Source organism: Rhincodon typus, chromosome 5 (genome assembly GCF_021869965.1).
Source record: "Rhincodon typus isolate 14 chromosome 5, sRhiTyp1.1, whole genome shotgun sequence".
Classification (NCBI taxonomy): Eukaryota; Metazoa; Chordata; class Chondrichthyes; order Orectolobiformes; family Rhincodontidae; genus Rhincodon; species Rhincodon typus.
In genome coordinates, this window is record NC_063336.1 from 34788743 (window position 1) to 34811824 (window position 23082).

General features: G+C 38.3%; 1 protein-coding gene across 1 annotated transcript in view; it reads right to left on the reverse strand.

Annotated features, from left to right (window-relative positions):
* Positions 1 to 23082, reverse strand: part of rngtt (RNA guanylyltransferase and 5'-phosphatase) — a 261175-nt gene that overhangs the window by 33943 nt on the left and 204150 nt on the right. The window contains exons 7-8 of the mRNA XM_048596726.1: positions 20479 to 20545; positions 60 to 183 (exon numbers count right to left, since the gene is read on the reverse strand). Coding sequence (XP_048452683.1) covers positions 60 to 183; positions 20479 to 20545 — 191 coding nt within the window. The remainder of the gene's footprint in view (positions 1 to 59; positions 184 to 20478; positions 20546 to 23082) is intronic.

Consider the following 23082-nt stretch of genomic DNA (forward strand, 5'->3'; position numbering starts at 1 on the left):
TTTTTTTTAGCATATTCTTTAGATCATTAGCCCACATGAAATTTCTGAGAAGTCCTTACCCATAGCTGTGTCATAGGAATTTGGGAAGCTCTTGTCTACTCTTTCACGCATAATAACCCAGCTGTTGTTCTCAAACTTGCATTCAATGATCTTGTTGTCATACATTTTCAGTTCTTTGTTTACCTAAAGTACAAACACAGGTGAGAAATGATTACAAAGAAAAGTTTATTAATAATATACTCACATGATCAAAGAAGCATTTTCCATTCCATTTCCCAGATGCTCACAGGATTGATAAGGTTAATAAAACAGAATCGGTCACATTTAGGAAAATATCCAACCACACTGCAACTAGGTATGATAGGTAAGGTCAACAGAGACATCAGAATAAAAAATAATTACAATAGGATATTGTATGTAAACTTCCCCACATATTACACTTAGGGGGAAAAAAAGTAACTGTGAGACCTTAAGAAATAGGAACAGGACTAGTCCATTCGGCCCTTCAAGACTGCTTTGCCATTCGACAGGATCATGGCCGATCCAACATTGCTTACATCCACTTTCCGGCCCCTTACCTGTAACCCTTGATTCCCTTACTGATCGAGAATCTTATCTCAGCCTTAAATATACACAAGGACTCTGCCCCAGAGTTCTCTGAGGCAAGGAGTTCCAAAGGCTCTCAACCTTCAGAAAAGAAATTCCTCCTCATCTCAATTTTAAATTGATGCCCTTATATTCTGAGACTGTCTCCTCTGGTCCCAGACACTCAAGAAGAGAAACATCCTCTAAAGCATTTATCCGGTCAAATCCCTTAAAAATCCTAAATGTTTCAATGAGATTACCACTCATTCTTCTAAACACCAGGGGGTAGAGTCCCAACTGTTTAACCTTTGCACATAAAATAATTCCTCCATATCGAGGATCATACCCAATCAACTGTGATTTTGTCTAAGATTCAAGAATATACTGTAAAATCAGAATGTTTTGGTGATATAACTGTTCAAACAACTGTCACCCCCTTTAAATCTCAAAAATGAAAGTACCAGATAGTAATCTGCATGCACACACACACAAATGGCAAGTTAATAAGTGGAATTTCTCAGTAGGAGTGTAGGTAGTGGATAAACTCGGAAACTGTTTTGGCCATTAGATTTCATTGAAGAATGGCTCAGAATAACTGGTTTTCTGCTGCTTAATATGCAGAAGTAAATAACCTTTATCCAGCACATCTGATTGCCAAGCCTGAAATTAAAGAAGTCACTAAATTGTCACCTAATGTCATATATTCACATCCAATCAATATTGCACTGCCACACATTGGAAAGTCACTTATCAGCGCACTTGTCATGCAGTATATGACATTTTCACTACTTACTTTAAAAATGTCCACATATTGTCTAAACGATGATTGCATAGAAACTGAATTGGAGATACAAGCCAGTTTAACAGTGAAAAGAGGCAGACTAACAATTCATATGGACAGTAATTTACAAAGCTACAACCCTAGAATTTTAACTGTATGTATGTATTTCTTTTTAAAAACTTGGTCAATAATGTGTCGCAGACATGATCACTCGTGATCACAGAACATAGAACAGTACAACATGGGAACAGGCTCTTCGGCACACGATGTTGTGCTGAACATGACACCAAATTAAAACTAACCCCTTCTGCCTGCCCTTGGTCCATATCCCTCCATTCCTTCCATATTCATGTGCTTAGTTAAAAGTCTTTAAACATCCCTATTGTATCTGCTTCCACCACCATCCCTGGCAGTGTGTTCCACACTCCTACAACTGTGTATAAAAAACATGTGCCCCTCACATCTCTTTTGAACTTTTCCCCCTTTCAGACGTTGGAACGTGGTGTTGATATTATCAAGAAACTATGAAGACTTTGTCAGAGGTGCTGAATTTCTCCATTACCTTCTAAAGTCGCTCACAGCTGACTATGTCAAAGGTCTTGATCAGGTCAGCAAATTGATTTAGAGGTCCATGTTCTGTTTTTGCCCTTTCTTCTGGAACTGTACAACTGCAAACACTATAAACATCAGTGGTTCCATGATCTTTTCTGAAATGGCACTTACTTCTTGGCAGCAAATCCTAGTTGAGACATTGCACTAAGAGATTCAGAAGAATTCTTGCGAAGATATTGCTGATGCTGGAGTGCAGCCAGATTCCTCTATGATTGTTGAAGACTGACAGGTTCCTTTCCATTTGAAGAGCTGGATAATGAAGGTACCTTCGTATTCTTGCTGGATATTTCCTTGCTCCCACATAGATTGGAAAAATTCAGTGATCACGGTTGAGGCTGTCTTCACCTGATGAGGGCCAGAGCTCCGAAAGCTTGTGATCTCAAATAAACCTGTTGAACTATAAGCTAGTGCCATGTGACTTCTGACTGAGTCAGATAGTTTTAGTTTCAAGTGCCATCAATATAGATAGAGTTTTAAATAAAAACTATGCTTTCACCCGAGGGCAGTATTGAGACAATGTTATAATAATATCAGTGATGTCATTCTGATGAGACATTAATCCAAGATCCCATTTGCTCTTTCAGGTGCAAGATCCCATGGCACTATTTGAAGAGATGAGAATTTCTCTCAACATCATCAACAGATTTATCTCATTGTTTCTTTCAATGCCATTTGTGGGAGATTGCTGTGGACAAGCTGATTACATTACACCTTAATGATACTTCAAAAGGACTTCACAGGCCTAACACATTTTGGAATATCCTGAAATACACTATTAAAATATATCTGTTCAAACATTCCAGACCGCGTCGGAACTTTTATTTCTGATACCAACCAGACAAAAAATTATCTGCTTGCCTCCCTACACCATGACCAGCATAAGAAAGCTCGGAGGAAGCAACAGAGAGTTAACATTGAAGCCATTTTATGAGATAAGACCAGAACTTGGTGGCAAAACCTAATGGGTCTGGCAGCATCTTTGGGGAGGAAGCTGAGTTAATGTTTCGAATCCAGTGATTCTTTATGAGTTCTGAGTTTTTTTTGAACCTGTAGTCAGAGTGTTTAGATGGCGGTGCTGAGAGCCGTGATGTCAGACCAGCAACACACATAGAGAAAAGTTTAATCTCACTTTTAAACTTTGTTCCTATGTATTCTTGAAAGAAAGAAAATGTAAATTTGTCTCTCACCCAGTCTGATGCGTTATTTTTTAAAACCATCATGTTCACAGTCTGAGATATCTCTTGGGAGATTTCAATTACAGGTTGCGTTGCATTTGCTCCCTTTGAAGCTTCTTTGAATACTTATTAAGTGTGACATTCCAGACACTCTCTCTGTCTTTGTGGCCACTGAATGTACATCTTCAGTCAACTTTTTGCCATAGGTCCTTGTTTAAATAAAAACATGTTGGAATTAATGTTCAATGTGTTGCCAGGTGTTCTGAGGTACAAAATCTGTGATCATGGCAGTTATCAAGCTGCTCACAGACAGTCAATCCCCATGGAGATTTTTCCAGAAAAGGATTGCTAGACAAACCTGCCAGTTCTAAAAAAATAAATGCCTACCCACAGACATGGGAAGCCATGACAATATTTATGCATGTAAAACTTTTAGCACACAATGGATCATTAATTTTGCTTCTGATATGGCTGGATGAGCAACTGCAGTTATACGAGCGTGCTACGACCATGGAACCAGTCAGACATCAGAGAACAATGGAATCTGCAGCAGACTATTCAAGAAACACTTGCTGAACTGAATACGAAAGGACAAAACATCTGCTTTTCTTCTGAATTAGAGGAGTAATATCTAAACTGTCTGATGTGAAGAGAAAAATAAAAACTTAAGAGGAAAAGGCTGAGCTACTAGCTCAGACTCAAGAATACCACGTTTGAGACAAAGAAATCTTTAGAAGATACGTCTGTACAGCTCATAAAGTTGAATGAAGAGCTGAAAAGAAGGAACGAACTCCAAGCTGTGTATTATCATTCCAATGAAAATATTGGCGGTTTACAGGATAGCTTGAATCAATTCTAACATAAAATAGATAAAAGTCAGCAGGTACAGCTACAGAAACATTTGGTCGGGCTTAAAACAAATTCTTTAGAAAATGAAAACCTACAAAACCAGGTGGAGATGCACAATATACATAAGAAGCTACAAATCACTCATGAGACAGATCTGTCAGAAATTAATGTCAGCAATGCTTTTATAGTATAGGAACTCAAGCAAGACACAGAGACAACTAAAAAACAACTGAAGCAGCAAGTTTACGAGGTCCAGACTTCCAAGAAAACAAAGAAATACTGAAGAGGCTGGACATTTAAAGAGCAGGTTATGAAGGAGAAAATGTACTGGTCTGACAGAAGGTTAAAACTTTGATAGAATTATAAGAATCCAGGGTGAACAACCAGAAATTTCAAAATGAGTTGTAAGTTCTTACGGAACAAAACAGTAAATGCCAAGCAGATCTGAAGTTTGAAGAATGAGATCAACCAGCGGCTAATCTGGAACAAAACTGGGCGGTAGTGCATTAGGATAAGCAAATTCTGGAACAGCAACTATATTCCATGAAAAAATGCAACTACACAAACAGGAATGACACATAATATCACTGATGACCATGAAAATCAATGGCACTCACAGGAAGAGACTCACCACCAGAAGATGTGGATGTATTACCAATTTGAGAGTTCCATGAGGCTGTGTGTGTACAATACTGTGAGTCTGCCTGTCAGTTTGTGCACTATGGGTTTGCTCACACAGAAATCAGTTGGTTTGCTGTAACGTCTGTTCTATAACTTAATGCGCTTTACTGCTTTAAATTATTCAATTATTAGCAATTATTAGATCATTATCATCAACAGGATATCCTTCTACTACTACCACTACCACCATCATCACCCATAAGTCTTTACAATGTCTTCCATTCATTGACAATTCCTATTCATTTATTCAGCTTATCTGCAATTCTTTATTTTGCTTATACTTAGTTATTTCAACCTGGGGTAATTTTGGTTCCTGTACAGCGTGCATTGCAGAATAAGCGACTTCCTCAAATTTATAGATTCATTTTCCAGCTGGTTTTATTACACACTTTATAACACTTACCTGTTTCTTGTCATTCATACTTCCTGGTTTTCTAATCATTCCTGTTAATGAATGTGGTGCTTCTCGAAATATCATAAAATTAACTCATTATTAGCTATCTAATGGATCTACTGCCATTCCACAAACTACAGTTCTTACTAGTAAGTGTTGATTACATAAAAAGTAGAGCAAGTGTGGATTCTAAATGCACACTGACCAACACTTCACCATCTGATGAGGCTCTCTCATTTCTCACTGCCAAAATCAACACATCTATCCCAAAAATGGGTTGTTTATCTAAAATTTCTACCAAACCAGAAAAGAGTATTACTCAAAGATTTGTGATACATTATGTTTACGTAAATTTGTAACTTTTAATCTTACTACACAGAAATGAAAAGAGGTACTTGCAATAAGCTAGTCATCCTGCATTCACTACCTCGAAAATATTACATTTATAACCTACAAATTTCCTCATCCACTGTTAACAATGTCACAGAAAATCCATTTATTTAAGCAAATGTATTTAAAAGTACAATAGAAGCATACAAAGCAAAATTAACACAGACCTAGCAATATCACAGAACCTTCTCCAGCCCATTTCACTGAAAATAAATGATGTTCCATTTTTGAACAGATTCATAATCTAAATCACTCCTGCTAATTTGCTACTTCTATCATTTACCAGACTCCAGAGGAAATGTAATCAAAATTTTCAATAGCTTATAACATTTGGTTAGGGTTGGTGCTGTTGAAATTTAGTAAATTCAGTCAGCCAATAATATTGGAAAATGTGCACTGTAGCAATAGAGTTTTCAAATTCTTCTACAGAGTGATACAATGGATTAGAACACAGGTCTTTCTCCAAAGTTTGAATTATCAGAAATATTGATTTTAAATCTCATTTCTCAGATATTATGTTAAGACTCTAGAGTAAAATAGGCACAGACAGTTTCATGCCATCACCTAACTTTAAAAGTTCACATAAATGTTAGGTGTAGGGCTGTGGAGAAAGAGCATGGGAATGAAACTAACAGACAGTTTTTTTTCCTCCCCAAAAGCCAGCACAGGTAAAATAGGCTGAATGACCTCCTTCTGTGCTATATAATTCTGTGAAAATCAAACTACCGATTTGACATGAATTTGAGCATTCCAAGTCACAGAACCTACAGGAACAGATGGCGCGGTGAAAAGAAAACTTATATTTACATAACTTTCACATTTACCGGATGCTGCAAGATATTTTACAATCAATTAGTTTCTTCTGTGCAGTTACTATTTTGAAGACAAACATACCAGCCAATTTGCATTAAACAAGATCTCAAAAACAATAAATGAATGATGACCAACTAATCTGTTAATGGTGGTATTGGTTGAGGGATTTTTTTTTTTAACCAGAACTCTGCTGCATTCTTTGAAGAGTGCCACAAGATCTGAACAAGGCTACACTGTTTGTTGAGTGAGACATTAAACAGAGACTATAAAGCCACCTCTCATCTCTTAATGGACTTGACAACTGAATTGACGCATAAATCCTACAGTAAAACTCAATTCACAATCACTGTTTTGTCAGAAGTGCTACCAAGGAACCAAACTTTCAAAGTTCAGACATCATCTGATGCTAACCTTAAGGATGCTTAGTGCAATCAGTGAATGTAAAATGCAACTAATCAGGTGAACAACAATCTTTTTATATTCATGAGGTTAGAGAATTCAGTAAAAATGCTATCACCACATTTAAGTGGAATTAAATCAGTTTGCTTTCATATCACATTCTTGAATTTTGAGAAAGCAACTATAGATACACGAACCACACACTGGAGCCCTATATCATATTCATACTAATTCAATCTTTGTTCAGATTTTTAAAGTGAAAAGGAAATGATATTTTCTTCAGGCTAATACCATCTGTAACACAGAACACAGCAGTTCCAACAATTTACTTGATGACTCACTCATTTCATGGCTGAAGTATGGAAATCAATAAATTGGGAAAATTGAAACTCACTGACACTATATATTAGTGCTCTAAAGTGCTGCATTTCTGTCATGAAAACAAATTTATACCACTTTAGGTTAAATCCAGTTTAAAATGAGGAAAATTCAGTGGAGTCTTCAATTATTGAGATCACAGGACATCATATATCAATGTCTGAAATATGGAAAGATAGTTTCTAGATCATCCAATATTGAAAGAAGCCAAGAATTAAATTCTAACAAAGTTCCAAATTATGAGTTTACAGGCTAATGATTTGATTCATTGATGGTTTTTATTGCAATTTTTAAAAATATATTTAATGTTTCTTGACCTTTTAAGGGAAAATTTCCAAATGCAGACTTCACCATTAATTGCCTCAGAGCTGCAATTTGCCCCTGCATTGCGTGATAAAGTACTTGTCTTAAAGCGAATAAATAATCAAGAGCAAAACATATTGCGATGTCTTGTAGTTGTGAACTGCACTATATAAAAGCAAGTTCTTTGAAATCTAAGTCGAGAGATACAATTACTGTACTTTTCTTGCACTTCTAAACTCATTTTAAAATAAGCATGCTACTCTCATATTTTACCAAATATATTTACAATTATTAATCTCAAATTTTCAAGTTAGAGCTTTAATAACAACTATACAAACTATTCAGATTAAAAAAGTGTGCATTGGGTCAGCCAGCCTTCAAAGGAATGTTTTCAAATATTAAAACAAAGTTTCTAAGACTTATACCTGTTTGGAAACTAAGACAAGTTATCTGAAGAAGGGTCTAGGCCCAAAACATCAGCTTTCCTGCTCCTCTGATGATGCTTGGCCTGCTGTGTTCATCCACCTCTACACCTTGTTAACACAAGTTATTATTTTGAGAATTACAAGTGTGAGGAAAGTTTCCTATTTCCTCATTCATTAAATCATTGATTCAATATAAATTATTCAGAGAAAGAATGCTAACCTCCTCAAATGTACTCTTAAAAAGTTTACATATTGTAATGAACTTTCAATCTTAGAAAATTAAGAAACTAGCTTAAATTGAAAAGTTTGTTGCTCGGTAGTTTTCATACCATATATTGCTAAAGTGCAAACTATAAAATTCCCTTTAATTATTCCAACAAATTAATTTCTCACTCAAGAATCCAGCCCAAAATTATGAAGCTTTGCATGATTTTAGGAAAAAATATGCTCCTCTTGATTATGGGAATCTTAAAAAGCAAGCATAATCTCACTGAATCACCTAGAGTTGACCAGTTATAATGAAGGGTTTATGCCTAAATGAGAATGTGTCTTTTGTTTGATGCGTTCTGATTTCTAGCATTTACAGTTTGTTTCTGTTCATTTGGCATTGCTCCTGTCCCATCCAGTTTTCACTTGCCTGCAAAAATGTGGAAAAATTGGCCACACCATTTCCCTTGGTAATTCACTGCAGAACAGGTGCAATAGTGCCTTTCTCTAGTGTTTTGTTGTTTGTAAGTGTGTTTGATAACCTGGGTCCAAGTTAATTAACTATAAAATTCTGTATTAATTAAACATCGCAGCATGGGCACCCAAGTGAAATTTAGAGCAAACACTGTGGTTTGCTTTGAAATAACTGATTATTTTTCTCTCCTGATTTCAGAATGTTATTTCAAAGGTACAATCTTTTCTAGCTTTCTCCTCTAGTTGTATGTTCCAAATAAGTTTTAATTATGAAGACTGTAGACTTGAAAGAATACAAATTTGCAAATAGACCTTATCATGTTAGCACAATGGTCATGGGTGATGAGACAGGTCTTAATTGGTGTCAGATTAGCTTTGCATTCAATTAAACTTTAAACTACTCAGCATTACATGGAATATACAGCGAAGGAACATATTATTTGGTCTAAATATTTATGCTCCTCATAAGCCTCCTTCCATCTTTCCTTATCCAATTCTAACATCATAAACATTATTCCCACACCGCACACATCATAAACACTACCTCCTCCCCCTAACCCCGAAAGCAACTAGATCCTCCACTTCCGCAAACAGTAAGGACACCTCATCTGCAATAATCCTCAATATAGCCCTGCAAGGCTGTGTACATAGCCCCTTACTATACTCCCTATACACTCACGACTGTGTTGGCCAAATTCTGCTCTAACTTCATTTACAAGATTGCTGATGACATCACCACAATGACAAGACATAGTTCTCTGTAGCTGTATATTCGGCATTCTGTTCTGTTACCCTGATGTACTTATGCAAAGTACAATTTGCCTGTACAGAACACAAAACAATACTTTTCATTGTATCTCAGTACATGTGACTAATATTAATTATTTTTTATGCACCTAACCTCATGCTAAGTGCATTCAGTAGCTTTAACTACTCTCGGTGATGGCCATTCCAAATTCTTGCCATTCTTAAGGTAAAGACACCTCTTCTGAATTCCCTATTTGATTTCTTGGTGACCATCTTACATTGATGGCCTCTATTTTTGCTTTACCCAGAACTAGAAAGTCTCTCCAAACCCATTTGATGAACATACAGAAGCAGGAATAAGTCATTCAGACCATTGAGACAATTCTCCTTTCAATAAGATCATGGTCTTATCTGATTATTCCACATTTCTACTTACCCCTAATAACCTTTCATCCCTTTGTTTATCAAGAAGCTATCTTTTTCTGCCTCAAAAATATTCAAAGACTCTGCTTCAACCACCTTTTCAGGAAGAGAGTTCCAAAGACTCTCACCCCTCTGTGAGAAGAAAAATTCAATCACAGTCTTTCATTAATTTCAAGATCTCCATTAGTTAGATCAACCTTCATCACATCTTTTCAATGGACACAGACTGCCTTCCTAGCTTACAAAATGTAAATATGTGAATAATTACGCAATCATTTTACCATCAGGATTTAAGATTTTAAAGACTGTATATTAAAAAAAAATTGATATTCTAATTGACAAACAGATCAAATAGTAGTAACCTACAAAAAAAAAGCAAGATCCTAACTTCCATCTCTATCTGTACTTAATTAATGTTAGACGGATTAGATGACAACAGCATCCTCAGTCCAGGCAGGGAAAAGTGTGAATCCTGTTCCAGTATTGGTACTAGATTTGCATTTTTGCAAAGAAAACAAAGGCAGAACTACTGCTTAGCTGTAATAATTGAAAGCTTGTCAAGAGTCATTACTTTAGCTCATATCTGAAGAACGAGAGAGTATTCAAAGATCACTAAACAATTTTGGTTAGGACTGACGCCTTCTTCTAACCTAACATTATTTCAAGGTTTCACCTGCTGTTATTCTCTTTTGAAACTGAACTGCATATTTAAGTCTGAAGGCATATTTTGTAGAACACCATGGTTGCAAACTATTAAATCTTCAATCAGTTGTGAAGTTGAGTATCAGGATGTGTCCTTTTTAGAACTATGAAACAGACTATATGCATCATATTCAATTTAGTCTTGCAGACCTATTGTGATATCTGATTTAAAACCAGTACTTACTCTTCATGTAGCTCCATAATTACTGCCACACTTCTCATATCTGATTTTTGGTGCTGACTACATTAACCTCCATAGTCACTTAACACATTTTTCTGGACAGGATTGCGTTCATCATATGGGTCTTGACAACTTTGCCAGTTTTCTTACATTTATTACATGAACCATTAATTAGCCTGCCAGTAGGTCAGCTGTTGGATAATGCGGATGCAACTCTCTAGGTCTCCATGTTTATAATTTTTTGACATACATCATTACAATATTTTATCAGCTTTATTTGCTTTTCTCTTGCTCAAATTTTAATTATCTTTCATATTTCAACATATATTTTTCCTGATAGCTATGACTCCTGTTTATTTGTCTTGCATGCTTCATTACAGTGCCTAGTTACAAGGAATTGTGGAACTTGAATGCTCTGTGCCATTGAATTGTGAACATGCATAATTATAACTTTTTTCAAATATTTGTAAAAGAAAGAAAAACTTGTATTCACATTGCATTTTCATGATCAGATGTCTCCAAGTGCTCTATAGCCAATTAAGTAGTTTCAACGTGTTAAAATATAAAGTGCAGTGAACTTCCATAACCAGAAACGTGGTAATGAGAAGACAGTTTGTTTTCTGTGATATCGATTGAGAAATAAATATTGACCAGAACACCAAGAATAACACATCTTTTGCTTTCAAATAATGCCAAAGGATATTTTACATCCACCAGAGAAGATAGATAAGGCTTTGATCTAATGTCTTACATGAAAAATGCCTCCACTGCTGCAGTACTCCTTAAAGACAGCGCTGGGGTGTCAGCCTAGTTATTTTTGTACTTGAGCTCTGGACTGTGACTTGAATGGGGAACCATGAGTGTCAAATGTGGGAGTTTCATGTCTGACTTTACAAACATTTAACGTGTAAACATTACGTATTAACAACATGATATTGTAAAGTGAAGTTTGTATAATTGAACTACTCTCACAGATATATTATTTCTCACTTAACTGTAAAGTGAACATACTAGGAAGAATTATAAGGACAATATATGATTTTTAAACTGTCAATATTAATGAAGGCAGGGCGAAGTAGCAGGGAACAGTAGAGGGGTAGCTGGGCATGCCCAGTTAGCCTGAAAACAGACAGCTGTCACAACAGTTGATCCACCCAAACATTTATGGCATCCTATTATATCAGCCCCATTATATAATAGCTTACACTTGCAAGTTTTAACAGAGGTACAATATTTTTCATGTTTTGAGAGAAGTACAATCTCTTTCATATCAAAATAGGATATTGCTACCACAAACTATCAGGAATTGAGGAACAGATAAAGCCAGCTAGTTAAGCTGCTGTTTGTGTTGCAACACAAGTGGTATTTTCCATTAACAGGATGCTGCCAACAAGCAAAAATGATGCAGTGCCTACCAAATGAATTGTGCTGTATGAATTTTAGCGTCAATGTGATGCAAGTAAGTGGACTTTATGTTCCAATAACTGGAATATTGTATCAAACATCACAGCCCTTTGGCTATTTGCAATGGGCACAATACTGACCATAATCACCCTGTGTTTGCAAAACTCAGAACATGATGTCTATCAATAGAAGAACTTTCCCACTTGGACTGCACTTGAACAAGCCCAAGCATTTGACGAATTACACTAACAACTAATTCAAGATTATCAGTAAAGTGTGTAATTTGACTTACATTTCGCAGATGCAATACACATTCATACACAGTGATCTGCCCTCTCCAAGTAAAAATGTCTAGGCATTGTGACTTATTTGAATTAAACAAAAGCATTGGAGATAATAGTTCCTGGTGCATTCTTCATGACAATACCTCAAATTAATCAGAGTTGACTAGCCAACAATCCAATACATGTCTCTGCTCCCTTTCAAAGTTGGCATTCTTACATCAGTCCTGATGCCTGCAACTCAAAAAGCTCCAACAACGTTTCTTCTTTGAGCCTTTCTTAATTCATATGGAAGTTTGGTGTTGAAATATCTAATTCTCAGATAACTTGAATAACATGAAGTGTAAGAAAGGAGGTTTACTTTTCCTGATGAGTCCTGTGTTAACACACAGAGCAATGTAGCAATATATACATGATACTCTGATCTATTTCAAAAATACTGACTTGATTAATAAGTCTTTCATCTTACCAATATGTTAACTAGTGATCTTTTCACTCAAAAGAGAAGCAGTTTCATCAAGGTTCTGTACATTTGTAGAAAAAGCTCCCTACTTTTATATTCCATTAACATTGTTAATAAACACCAAATGTAAAAAGGAGTATATTTTGGAACTGGAGAGAGTTTGTATAACTGAACATGAACATGATAATCATTGGTGTTCAGGTACATCAAGAGATCAGGAAGTCAAGAATAAACATGGGTTTGGGCTACTTTGGATTTGGAGTCAAGAGTCATATAACACAGAAATAGGTTCTTTGGCCTACCATGTGGGGGAGGTGATGGCCTAATGGTATTATCACTGGACTGTTAATCCAGACACTGAAGTAGTGTTCTGGGGAGCTGGGTTAGAATTCTGCATGACAGATAGTGGAAGAATTTAATTGAAAAAATCGAATTAAGAGTCTAATGCTGGCCATGAATCCATTGTTGACAGTCTGGTTCACTAATGTCCTTTAGGGAAGGAAACTACGTGATCTGGACTACATGTGACTCTAGACCCACAGCAATGTGGTTGACTATTAAGTGCCCTCTGGGCAATAAATGTTGACCTAGCCAGCGATGCCCACATTCAATAAATGAATTGAAAAAAGTCTGTGCCAACGAACAAACACCAAACTATACTAAGCCCATTTACCTGCATTTGGTCCATAGCCTACTATGCCCAGACATTTTATATCCAGGTGCTTCTTAAATGTTGAGTGAGTATCTGGCTCTACCACCCTCTCAGGCAGCATGTTCCATATTTTTACTACCCTCTGGGGACAAAAAAAAATCATCAAATCTCCTCTAAACCACTCACTCTCCATCTTAAACTTATGCCCTCTATCTAAGAGGCATGGGGGAAAAGATTCTCATGATCTACCCCATCTATACCTGTCATAATTTTACACACCTCAATCAGATCCCCTGCAGCCTCCTTTGCTCCAGGGAAAACAAACTCAGCCTATTAAGTCTCTCTTTGCAACTGAAACTTTCCATTACAGGCAACATCCTGGTGAATCTCCTCTGCACTCTCTCCAGTGCATTCACATCCTTCTGATAGTGTGGTGATCAGAACAGCACAAAGTATTCCATCTGTGGCCTAACCAATACTTTGTACAGTTGCAAAAAGACTTCCTTGCCCCTATATTCTTCTCTCCAGATAATAAAGAAAAACATTCCGTATGCCTTGTTCACCACTCTATCTAGCTATGCTGACATCTTCAGAGGTCTATGGACTTGTACACCAAGGTCCCTTTGCTCCTCAGTACTCCCTAGATGCCTACCACTCATTGTGTATGCCCTTCCCTTATAGATCTCCCAAAATGCATCATCTCACACTTATCAGGATTAAATCCCATCGATTCTGCCCAATTTGCCAGCTGATCAATATCAGACTGTAGCCTGAGACCATCCTATTCACCATCAACACTACCAGTTTCTGTCCCCTCTGTAAACTTACTAATTATACCTTCTACATTCACATCCAAGTTGTTAATTTACATAACAAATAGCAAGGGCCCTGTGATACTTGTGGTATACCATTGGACACAGGCTTCCTATCACAAAACAATCCTCCACCATCATCCTTTGCCTCCTATTTGCAAGCCAATTTTGGATCCAGTTTGTCAACTTGCCTTGAATCATGTACTCATACCTTTTGGACCAGCCTTCCATGTGGGACCCTGTCAAAGGCCTTATTGAAGTCAATGCAAACTACATCAACTGCCCTACCTCATCAATATATTTAGTTACCTTTTCAAAAAGCTCAAATAAATTAGTTAGACAGGATCTCCATCTAAGCAATCCATGCTGACTATCCCTGATCAATCCCTGCATTTCCAAGTGTTGATTAATCGTATCCCTCAGACTTATTTCCAATAATTTCCCTACCACTGATGTCAGACTAACTGGTCTGTAATTCCCTGGCCTATCCCTGCTGCTATTCTTGAACAAAGGAACCACATTAGCTATCCTCCAGTCATCTGGCACTTCGCCCGTAACCAGCAAAGTATTAAATTTGTCCACTAGCAATCTCCTCCCTTGCCTCCTATAGCAGCTTGAGATACATCCTATCAGGCCCCAGGGATTTATGCACCTATACATCCACTAAAACATCTAACACCTCATCTTAACATGCTCTACAACCTCACCATCCCAACTAAAATTTCCAGTTACAACATCTTTCTCCTTTGTCAATACAGGTGAGAAATAATCACTTGAGACCTCATTCACATTTTCTGGTTAGACACACAAATTTCCCCTTTGGTCTCTAATAAGCCCCACTCTTTACCTGGTAATCCTCTTACTTTTAATATAACTATAAAATATTTCGGTGTTTTCTTTAACCCTATTTGCCAGGGCTATTTTGTGGCCCCTCTTTGCCCTCCTAATTATGTTTTTAAGCATCTCCCTACACTCTCAATACTTGTGAAGGGCCTGCCCCATTTTTAATGTTCTGTACCTAACATATAGTCCCTTCTTTTCATTCACTATCCAGTGTTCCCTGGACATGAGGTCCTCACCCTTCACTCTTAGAGGAATATACTGGTCCTGAACGCTCATTATACTATTTTTAACGGACTCCCACTTTCCAAATGTAGATTTACTTGTATGTAGATGTTCCCAATCTATGTTTGCCAGATCCTCTCTAATAATATTGAAATTGGCCTCCCCTGCAATTTAGACACTAAACTTCTATACTATCCTTATTCTTTTTCATAATGACTTTGATATGGTCACTATCCCCCAGATGCTCACTCACTGACACCTCAATCACTTTACCGGTTTCATTTCCTCAGATTAGGTCAAGCACTGCCCCACCTCTAGTAGGATTATCTGCGTATTGGAACAAAAAGCTCTCCTGGATGCACTTTTAAAAATTCCATCTCCTCTAATTCTTTTGCACCAAGGTGATCTGAGTTCATGTTCGCAAAAATGAAATCTCCTACTACTATAACCTTATGCCTCTCACGCCTCTCTGACTGCCTATATATCTGCTCCTCTATTTCCCTCTTCCTTTTGAGAGGCCTGTAGAATAATCACAGCCAAGTGATCACTCCTGGTTTTTATTTCTAAGCTCTTCCCAGATGGCCTCATTTGAAGACTCTTCTAGGACACCCTCCCTTATTACTGCGGTGATGTTCTTTCACCTATAATGCAAAGCCCCCACCTCGCTCACATTCTGCCCGATCAGTTCTGAAATTTTTACATCCTGGAATATTGAGCTACAGTCCTGCCCTTCCTTCAAACATGTCTCAGTGATTACAATAACATCACATTCCCATGTGCTGATCAATGGTCTAAGTTTATCCACTGTACCAATCAGCCTCCTTGCATTAAAATTCTACAATCCAGCTTTCCAGTCCTCTCACATGCCTTATCACGCCCATGTCTTCTCCATCTGCTGGACTGTCCTAATATCCCTTCGACATCTGAATGAATTTTGCACTAAGTCTACATGTGATCCAGTTGATTCTGAAACTGAGATCCTAAATCTGAAAAAGGGAAATTAGGAAGAGATGAGGGACAATATAGACAATATCTATACAAATATACATTCCTCCAAAGTACAATCAGCCAAAGGAAGTAGTAAATCAACTGTGGTTAATGAAGAAGTTGAATTAGATCAAAGGATTCACTTAAAAGATGCCAAAAACAGTGGTAAGCATGGGGATTGAGAGCAAGTTCAGCAGGTAATAGGGAAGGCAAATGGAATTTGGAATTATTTCAAAGGAAAGGGTGGGTAACAGTGGGGAGGTCTTGCTACAACTAGACAATGCACTAGTCAGACCAGTGTGTGAACACGCTGTGAACGGTTTTGGTCCCCTTATCTAAGGAAAGGATACTGACAATGGAGGCAGTCTAAAGCAGGTTCACAAGGTTGATCCCAGGTATGGCAGGACTCTCTTCTGAGGAGAAGTGGAGTAGGTCAGGTCTACACTCAGTTTGGAAGTTGAACATAGAACATAGAACATAGAACATTACAGCGCAGTACAGGCCCTTCGGCCCTCGATGTTGCGCCGACCTGTGAAACCAATCTGAAGCCCATCTAACCTAAACTATTCCATTATCAACCATATGTTTATCCAATGACCATTTAAATGCCCTTAAAGTTGGCGAGTCTACTATTTTTGCAGGCAGGGCATTCCATGCCCTTACTACTCTCTGAGTAAAGAACCTATCTCTGACATCTGTCCTATATCTATCACCCCACAATTTAAAGCTATGTCCCCTCGTGCTAGCCATCACCATCTGAGGAAAAAGGCTCCCACTGTCCACCCTATCTAATCCTCTGATCATCTTGTATGTCTCTATCAAGTCACCTCTTAACCTTCTTCTCTCTAACGAAAACAGCCTCAAGACCCTCAGCCTTTCCTCATAAGACCTTCCCTCCATACCAGGCAACATCCTGGTAAATCTCCTCTGCACCCTTTCCAATGCTTCCACATCCTTCCTATAATGCGGTGACCAGAACCGTACGCAATACTCCAAGTGCGGCCGCACCAGAGTTTTGTACAGCTGCATCATGACCTCACGGCTCCGAAACTCAATCCCTCTACCAATAAAACCTAACATACTGTACGCCTTCTTAACAACGCTATCAACCTGGGTGGCAACTTTCAGTGATCTATGCACATGGACACCGAGATCTTTCTGCTCATCCACACTACCAAGAATCTTACCATTAGCCCAGTACTCTCTATTCCTGTTACTCCTTCCAAAGTGAATCACCTCACACTTTTCCGCATTAAACTCCATTTGCCACTTCTCAGCCCAGCTCTGCAGCTTATCTATGTCCCTCTGTAACCTGCAACATCCTACCGCACTATCCACAACTCCATCAACTTTGGTGTCATCCGCAAATTTACTAACCCATCCTTCTACGCCCTCATCCAGGTCATTTATAAAAATGACAAACAGCAGTGGCCCCAAAACAGATCCTTGAGGTACACCACTAGTAACTGAACTTCAGGATGAACATTTCCCATCAACCACCACCCTCTGTCTTCTTACAGCTAGCCAATTTCTGATCCAAACCGCTAAATCACCCTCAATCCCATACCTCCGTATTTTCTGCAATAGCCTACCATGGGGAACCTTATCAAATGCTTTACTGAAATCCATATACACCACATCAACTGCTTTACCCTCATCCACCTGTTTGGTCACCTTCTCGAAGAACTCAATAAGGTTTGTGAGGCATGACCTACCCTTCACAAAACCGTGTTGACTATCCCTAATCAAATTATTCCTTTCTAGATGATTATAAATCCTATCTCTTATAATCCTTTCCAACACTTTACCCACAACAGAAGTAAGGCTCACTGGTCTATAATTACCAGGGTTGTCTCTACTCCCCTTCTTGAACAAGGGGACAACATTTGCTAGTCTCCAGTCTTCTGGCACTATTCCTGAAGACAATGACGACATAAAGATCAAAGCCAAAGGCTCTGCAATCTCCTCTCTAGCTTCGCAGAGAATCCTAAGATAAATCCTATCCAGCCCAGGGGACTTATCTATTTTCACACCTTCCAGAATTGCTAACACCTCCTCCTTATGAACCTCAATCCCATCTAGTCTAATAGACCGTATCTCAGTATTCTCCTAGACTACATTGTCTTTTTCCTGTGTGAATACTGACGAAAAATATTCATTTAGCACCTCTCCTATCTCTTCGGATTCCACGCACAACTTCCCACTACTGTCCGTGACCGGCCCCAATCTTACTCTAGTCATTCTTTTATTCCCGACATACCTATAGAAAGCTTGAGAGGTGACCTTCTTGAAAGAAACTATATTCTTAGGAGACTTGACAGGGTAGATGAGGAAAGGTCATTTCCCCTTGAGGGTAAGTCTGGGACTAGAAGGCATTTTCTTTGAATAAAGTGTCAACCCTTTAAGACATATTGGGAAGGAATTTCTTTTCTCAGTAATAGTGATTCTGCAGAATTCCTGACTGCAAAGGATTGTAGAAGCTGGTTCGTTAAGCATATTCAAGGTTGTGATAGACATTTTTATTCAGTTAGGGAGTCTAGGATTATTGGGAAAAGGCAGGAATGTGCAGTTGAGGATTATTCAATCAGCCATGATCTCACTGAATAGCAAGGCAGACTCAAGGGGCTGAATAAGTCACTTCTACTCTACGTCTTACAGCATTGCGAGCAGGCTGCAAGGAGGCTTTAAGAGGATTTGGATAGGCAATAACAGTGCAGATAGAATTTAAAGCAAATAAGTGACAGGTATTGGATTTTGGTAAGGCAAACCAGGGCAGGACTTATACAATTAATGGTAGGGAAAGTATTGCTGTATAAAAGAGACCCAGCAGTGCAGGTGTATTGTTCCTTGAACCGCAGGTAGACAGGGTGGTGAAGGCAGCATTTGGCACACTTGCTTTCATTGGTCAGTGTATTCAGTGTAGGGGTTGGGAGGTCATGTTGCAGTTGTACAGAACACCAGTTAGGCCGCTTCTAGAATACTGCATTCAATTCTGGTCTCCCTGCGACAGGAAAGATGTTAAATTGAAAGTGTTCAGAAAAGATTTACAAGGATATTGCAGAAATGCAGGGTTTGAGCTATTGGCAAAGGCTGAACAGGCGGAGGCGTTTTTCCCCCTGGAATGTCAACGGTTGAGAGGTGGCCTTATAGAGGTTTGTAAAATCATGAGGGGCATGGATAGGGTGAATAGCCAAGTTCTTTTTCCCAGGGCAGGGGAATCCAAAACAAAAAAGAGTGTAGATTTAAGATGAGAGGGGACAGATTTAAAAGGGATCTAAAGGGCAACTTGTTCATGCAAAGGGTGTTGTGTGTATGGAATGAACTGCCAGAGGAAGTGGTGGAATTACAACATTTAAAAGGCATCTGGATGGGTCCATGAATAGGAAAGGCTTGAGGGATATGGGCTAAATGCTGGCAAATGGGATTAGATCAGTTGGACCAAAGGGTCTGTTCCCATGCTGTAAAAATCTATGACTACAAGTGTTAAGTTATTTAGTTTGATATAAAACACAGATAGGCAGAATGTTTATTAAATGGTGAGAAGTTGGGAATTGAGAGTGTCCAAAGTGACCTGGGTGTTCTTATTGATGAGTCACTAAAACCCAGCACACAATAACAGTAAGCACTTAGGAAATCAAATGGTACATTGGCTATCAATGCAAGTGGATTTGAGTACAGCAATAAACATTTCTTGATGCAGTTATACATAGCCTTGATGAGATCTCACACATGGTAACATACAGAGTTTTGGTCCTTGTATATAAGGTGGGGTATACTTGCCATGACAGGAAGTGCAACGGAGGTTCCAGATTATTTGCTGAGAGGGTGGGATTGTCAGATGAGGAGATATTGAGGAGACTGGGTCTGTGTTTCTTAATTTTCGAAGAATGAGGAGTGAACTTACAAAATTTTTTACAGGGTATGACAAGGTGGATTTAGATAGGATAGTTCTCCTAGTTGAGGAGTTAAAACTGGGCACAAAATGTTAGGATAAGGGGTGAATTTTTTAAGACCAACATGAAGAGGAACTTTTCGCAACTGGCATGTTTCAGTATGGACCACAACATCTTCATAAACAATGATTTGTTTAAGGTCATCCTTTATAATTTTTTTCGTTATATCTGGAACAAAACTCCTTTTACGATTAATGTAAAATGTCACTCTACTTTGGGTCCAATTTTCTCCACATGAATTTCAATAGGATGGCATAAGCTTTTAGAGTTTCATATATCATTATAATCAATAGACAAAAGTTGTACTGAATTTCAAACCACTGCTCTTCTTTAATCACTTACCTTCATCTGGGCAAAAGGGCGTTCATAATTGCCAACATATAGTAGTCCAACAGTCTGTGTCAGTAAGCTACGGAAAAGAAAAATATATACATTCATTTCAAATAACAGGACATTAGAATCTGTATGCGTAAAAGACACAAACGGCTAGCAATCTCACTAACTCATGGTAAAGCCAATATCAGATGTGGGTGGAAAAACTGCATCTAACACCCAGTGCTTTAAAGATAGAGGCAGAATTACCGAAGTATCAACATCAATGGAAGATCAATTTTAGACCCTAGCCTTTCCATTTGCGGATAAACTGTCTTTTGTGCAGAAGCTTGATGTTAGCAAAGGGTCTTGGAAAATTCAGAGCAGTCTCTTTCACATTTACATATAAAACGTACCCTTCCTCAATCTTTTCAGGAGTTAATGCAGTAGTTTAACAGATCAATTGTACGGGATGGGAACAGAACTGAGATGAGCAACTGTGGTGAGAAAAAAATTAACCTTCTCCTTAGGATGCCTCAAAAGTACTGACAAATTTGCGGTCTGGCAACATCTGTACACAGAGTTAACGTTTCAAGGCCAGTGGTTTTTTGGAACTCACACGCTAACTGTTTTGTTCACAACAGATGTTGCCAGACCAAATTGCCAAATTTCTCCAGCACTTTCTGTTTGTGTTTTAGGTAATAACCAGATCTGGTGTGCTAGTAACGGGTGACGGACAAATGCTGGTCATAACACCAAGATATTTCTTTGGTCATTTTAGAATTGTGTAATGGGTTCTTTCACATCTATCCATTAGACAGACAACTGATCTAATGGAAGCAAGCCAGATTGACTCAGAATTTGATAACCAGATTTTTAATTTTTTTTTGATTACTGATGCCTGAAGCATTCTATTTATTTGGGAAATATGTTCCTCACAGATTTGGTCATACCTGGTGTCATTATGCCTCAGTTGGTGGTACTCCGATGTTACCAGCTATTTGCATGCAGCAGGAATCCATAAAAACTAATAAAAGACCAATTAATTTGTTTACACAGTGTTACATAACAGATAAATGTTATCCAGGGTACAAGGAGAGCATCCAACATGACTCTTAACAATTTGTCATACCTCTCTATGCCTCTGTGCTTGTAACACTCAAAAAGTCTCCATTCAAATTGGATTCTTTGGAGGGTTTTGATGAAATTAAACAGTTACTCAGGAAAAGTTAGTCTATTAAATACATAGTTAAACTTCTGAATAATAATCAAAGTGACCCCAGACTTATCTCACACACACCCAAACACACCAGCACAGACCACGTAGCCCTCCAGACCCTGAGGTGAACCCCATCATCCCACTAATACCCACTGCTGTCAGACCAAACCTGACATCAAGGTCCCTCTATTTGTCTTCCTAAAGTCCTAACATTCAACCTTGCTTTGTTAGACTTCTTAAAATGTATTATCTCACACTTTTAAGACTAATTCATTTGCCATTTTTTGGCCTATGTGACCAGCCCTTCTATATCATCCTGTGGTTTACGACTTTCTTCCTCACTATTTAGCACACCATTAATTTTTGTGTTAATTGCAAAATTACTAATCATACCTCGTATATTCACATGTAGATCAAACAACAAACAAAACCAGCACTGAAGCCTGTTACGCCACTGGACGCGGGGTTCCAGCCACAGAAACACCCCTTTGACCATCAACCTCTGCTTTCTGTGACTAAGCTAATTTGGATCCAATTCACCAAATTACCTGGGATTCCATTGGCTCTTAGCTTCTTAACCAGTCTTCTATGTGAGAGCTTGTTAAATCCCTCACCTGAAGTCCATGCCAACTACATGAACAGCACTAATCTCACTATTCACCTAGTCACCTCCTCAAGAAATTCAATAAAATTTGTTAGCCATGTTTTCCCAGACAAAGCCATTCTGACTATCTTTGCCTTTCCAAGTAGAGATTAATTCTGTTACTCAGAAATTATTCCAGTCATACAGCTTACAGACCGATGTACTTATGGGTTTCAGCAGCTGTCAAAAGGGCTGTCAGGATCTTTAAATGTCAGAATACAGTAGCTGACTGCTATGAAAAGGGGGCGTGGTTTGCATTCCACTGACAGTTCTATGCTATGAAAGAACTGTTAGAATGGAAATATACCTCTGCATTTTTGAGAGTGTCCTAAGTGGAATCTTCTCTCAGAAATGTAGAGGTCTCTTCTTTCTTAGTAGAATCCAGCTCATGGTATCCAATTTCTGAATGGCAAGATCCAGAAAAAGCACTCCAACTCAAGCTGAAGCAAGCTGGAAATGCGCCCATTGCAGAATGCTGTTTTGTCATAAGTTCATTCCTTCAGCTGAGATATCTGCATGATCTGCTGGCTCAGGGGGATATTGAAAACCCTATGCCAGTACCATGAACAAAAAGTGTTCTTGGTGTCCTGACCATCATTCTCCCCAAAAATACAAATGAACTGGGCATTTATCTTAAATAAAAACCAAAAGAACTGTGGATGCTGTAAATCAGGAACAAAAACAAAGTTGCTGGAAAAGCTCAGCAGGTCTGGCAGCATCTGTGAAGGAGAAAACAGAGTTAACGTTTCGGGTCCGGTGACCCTTCCTCAGA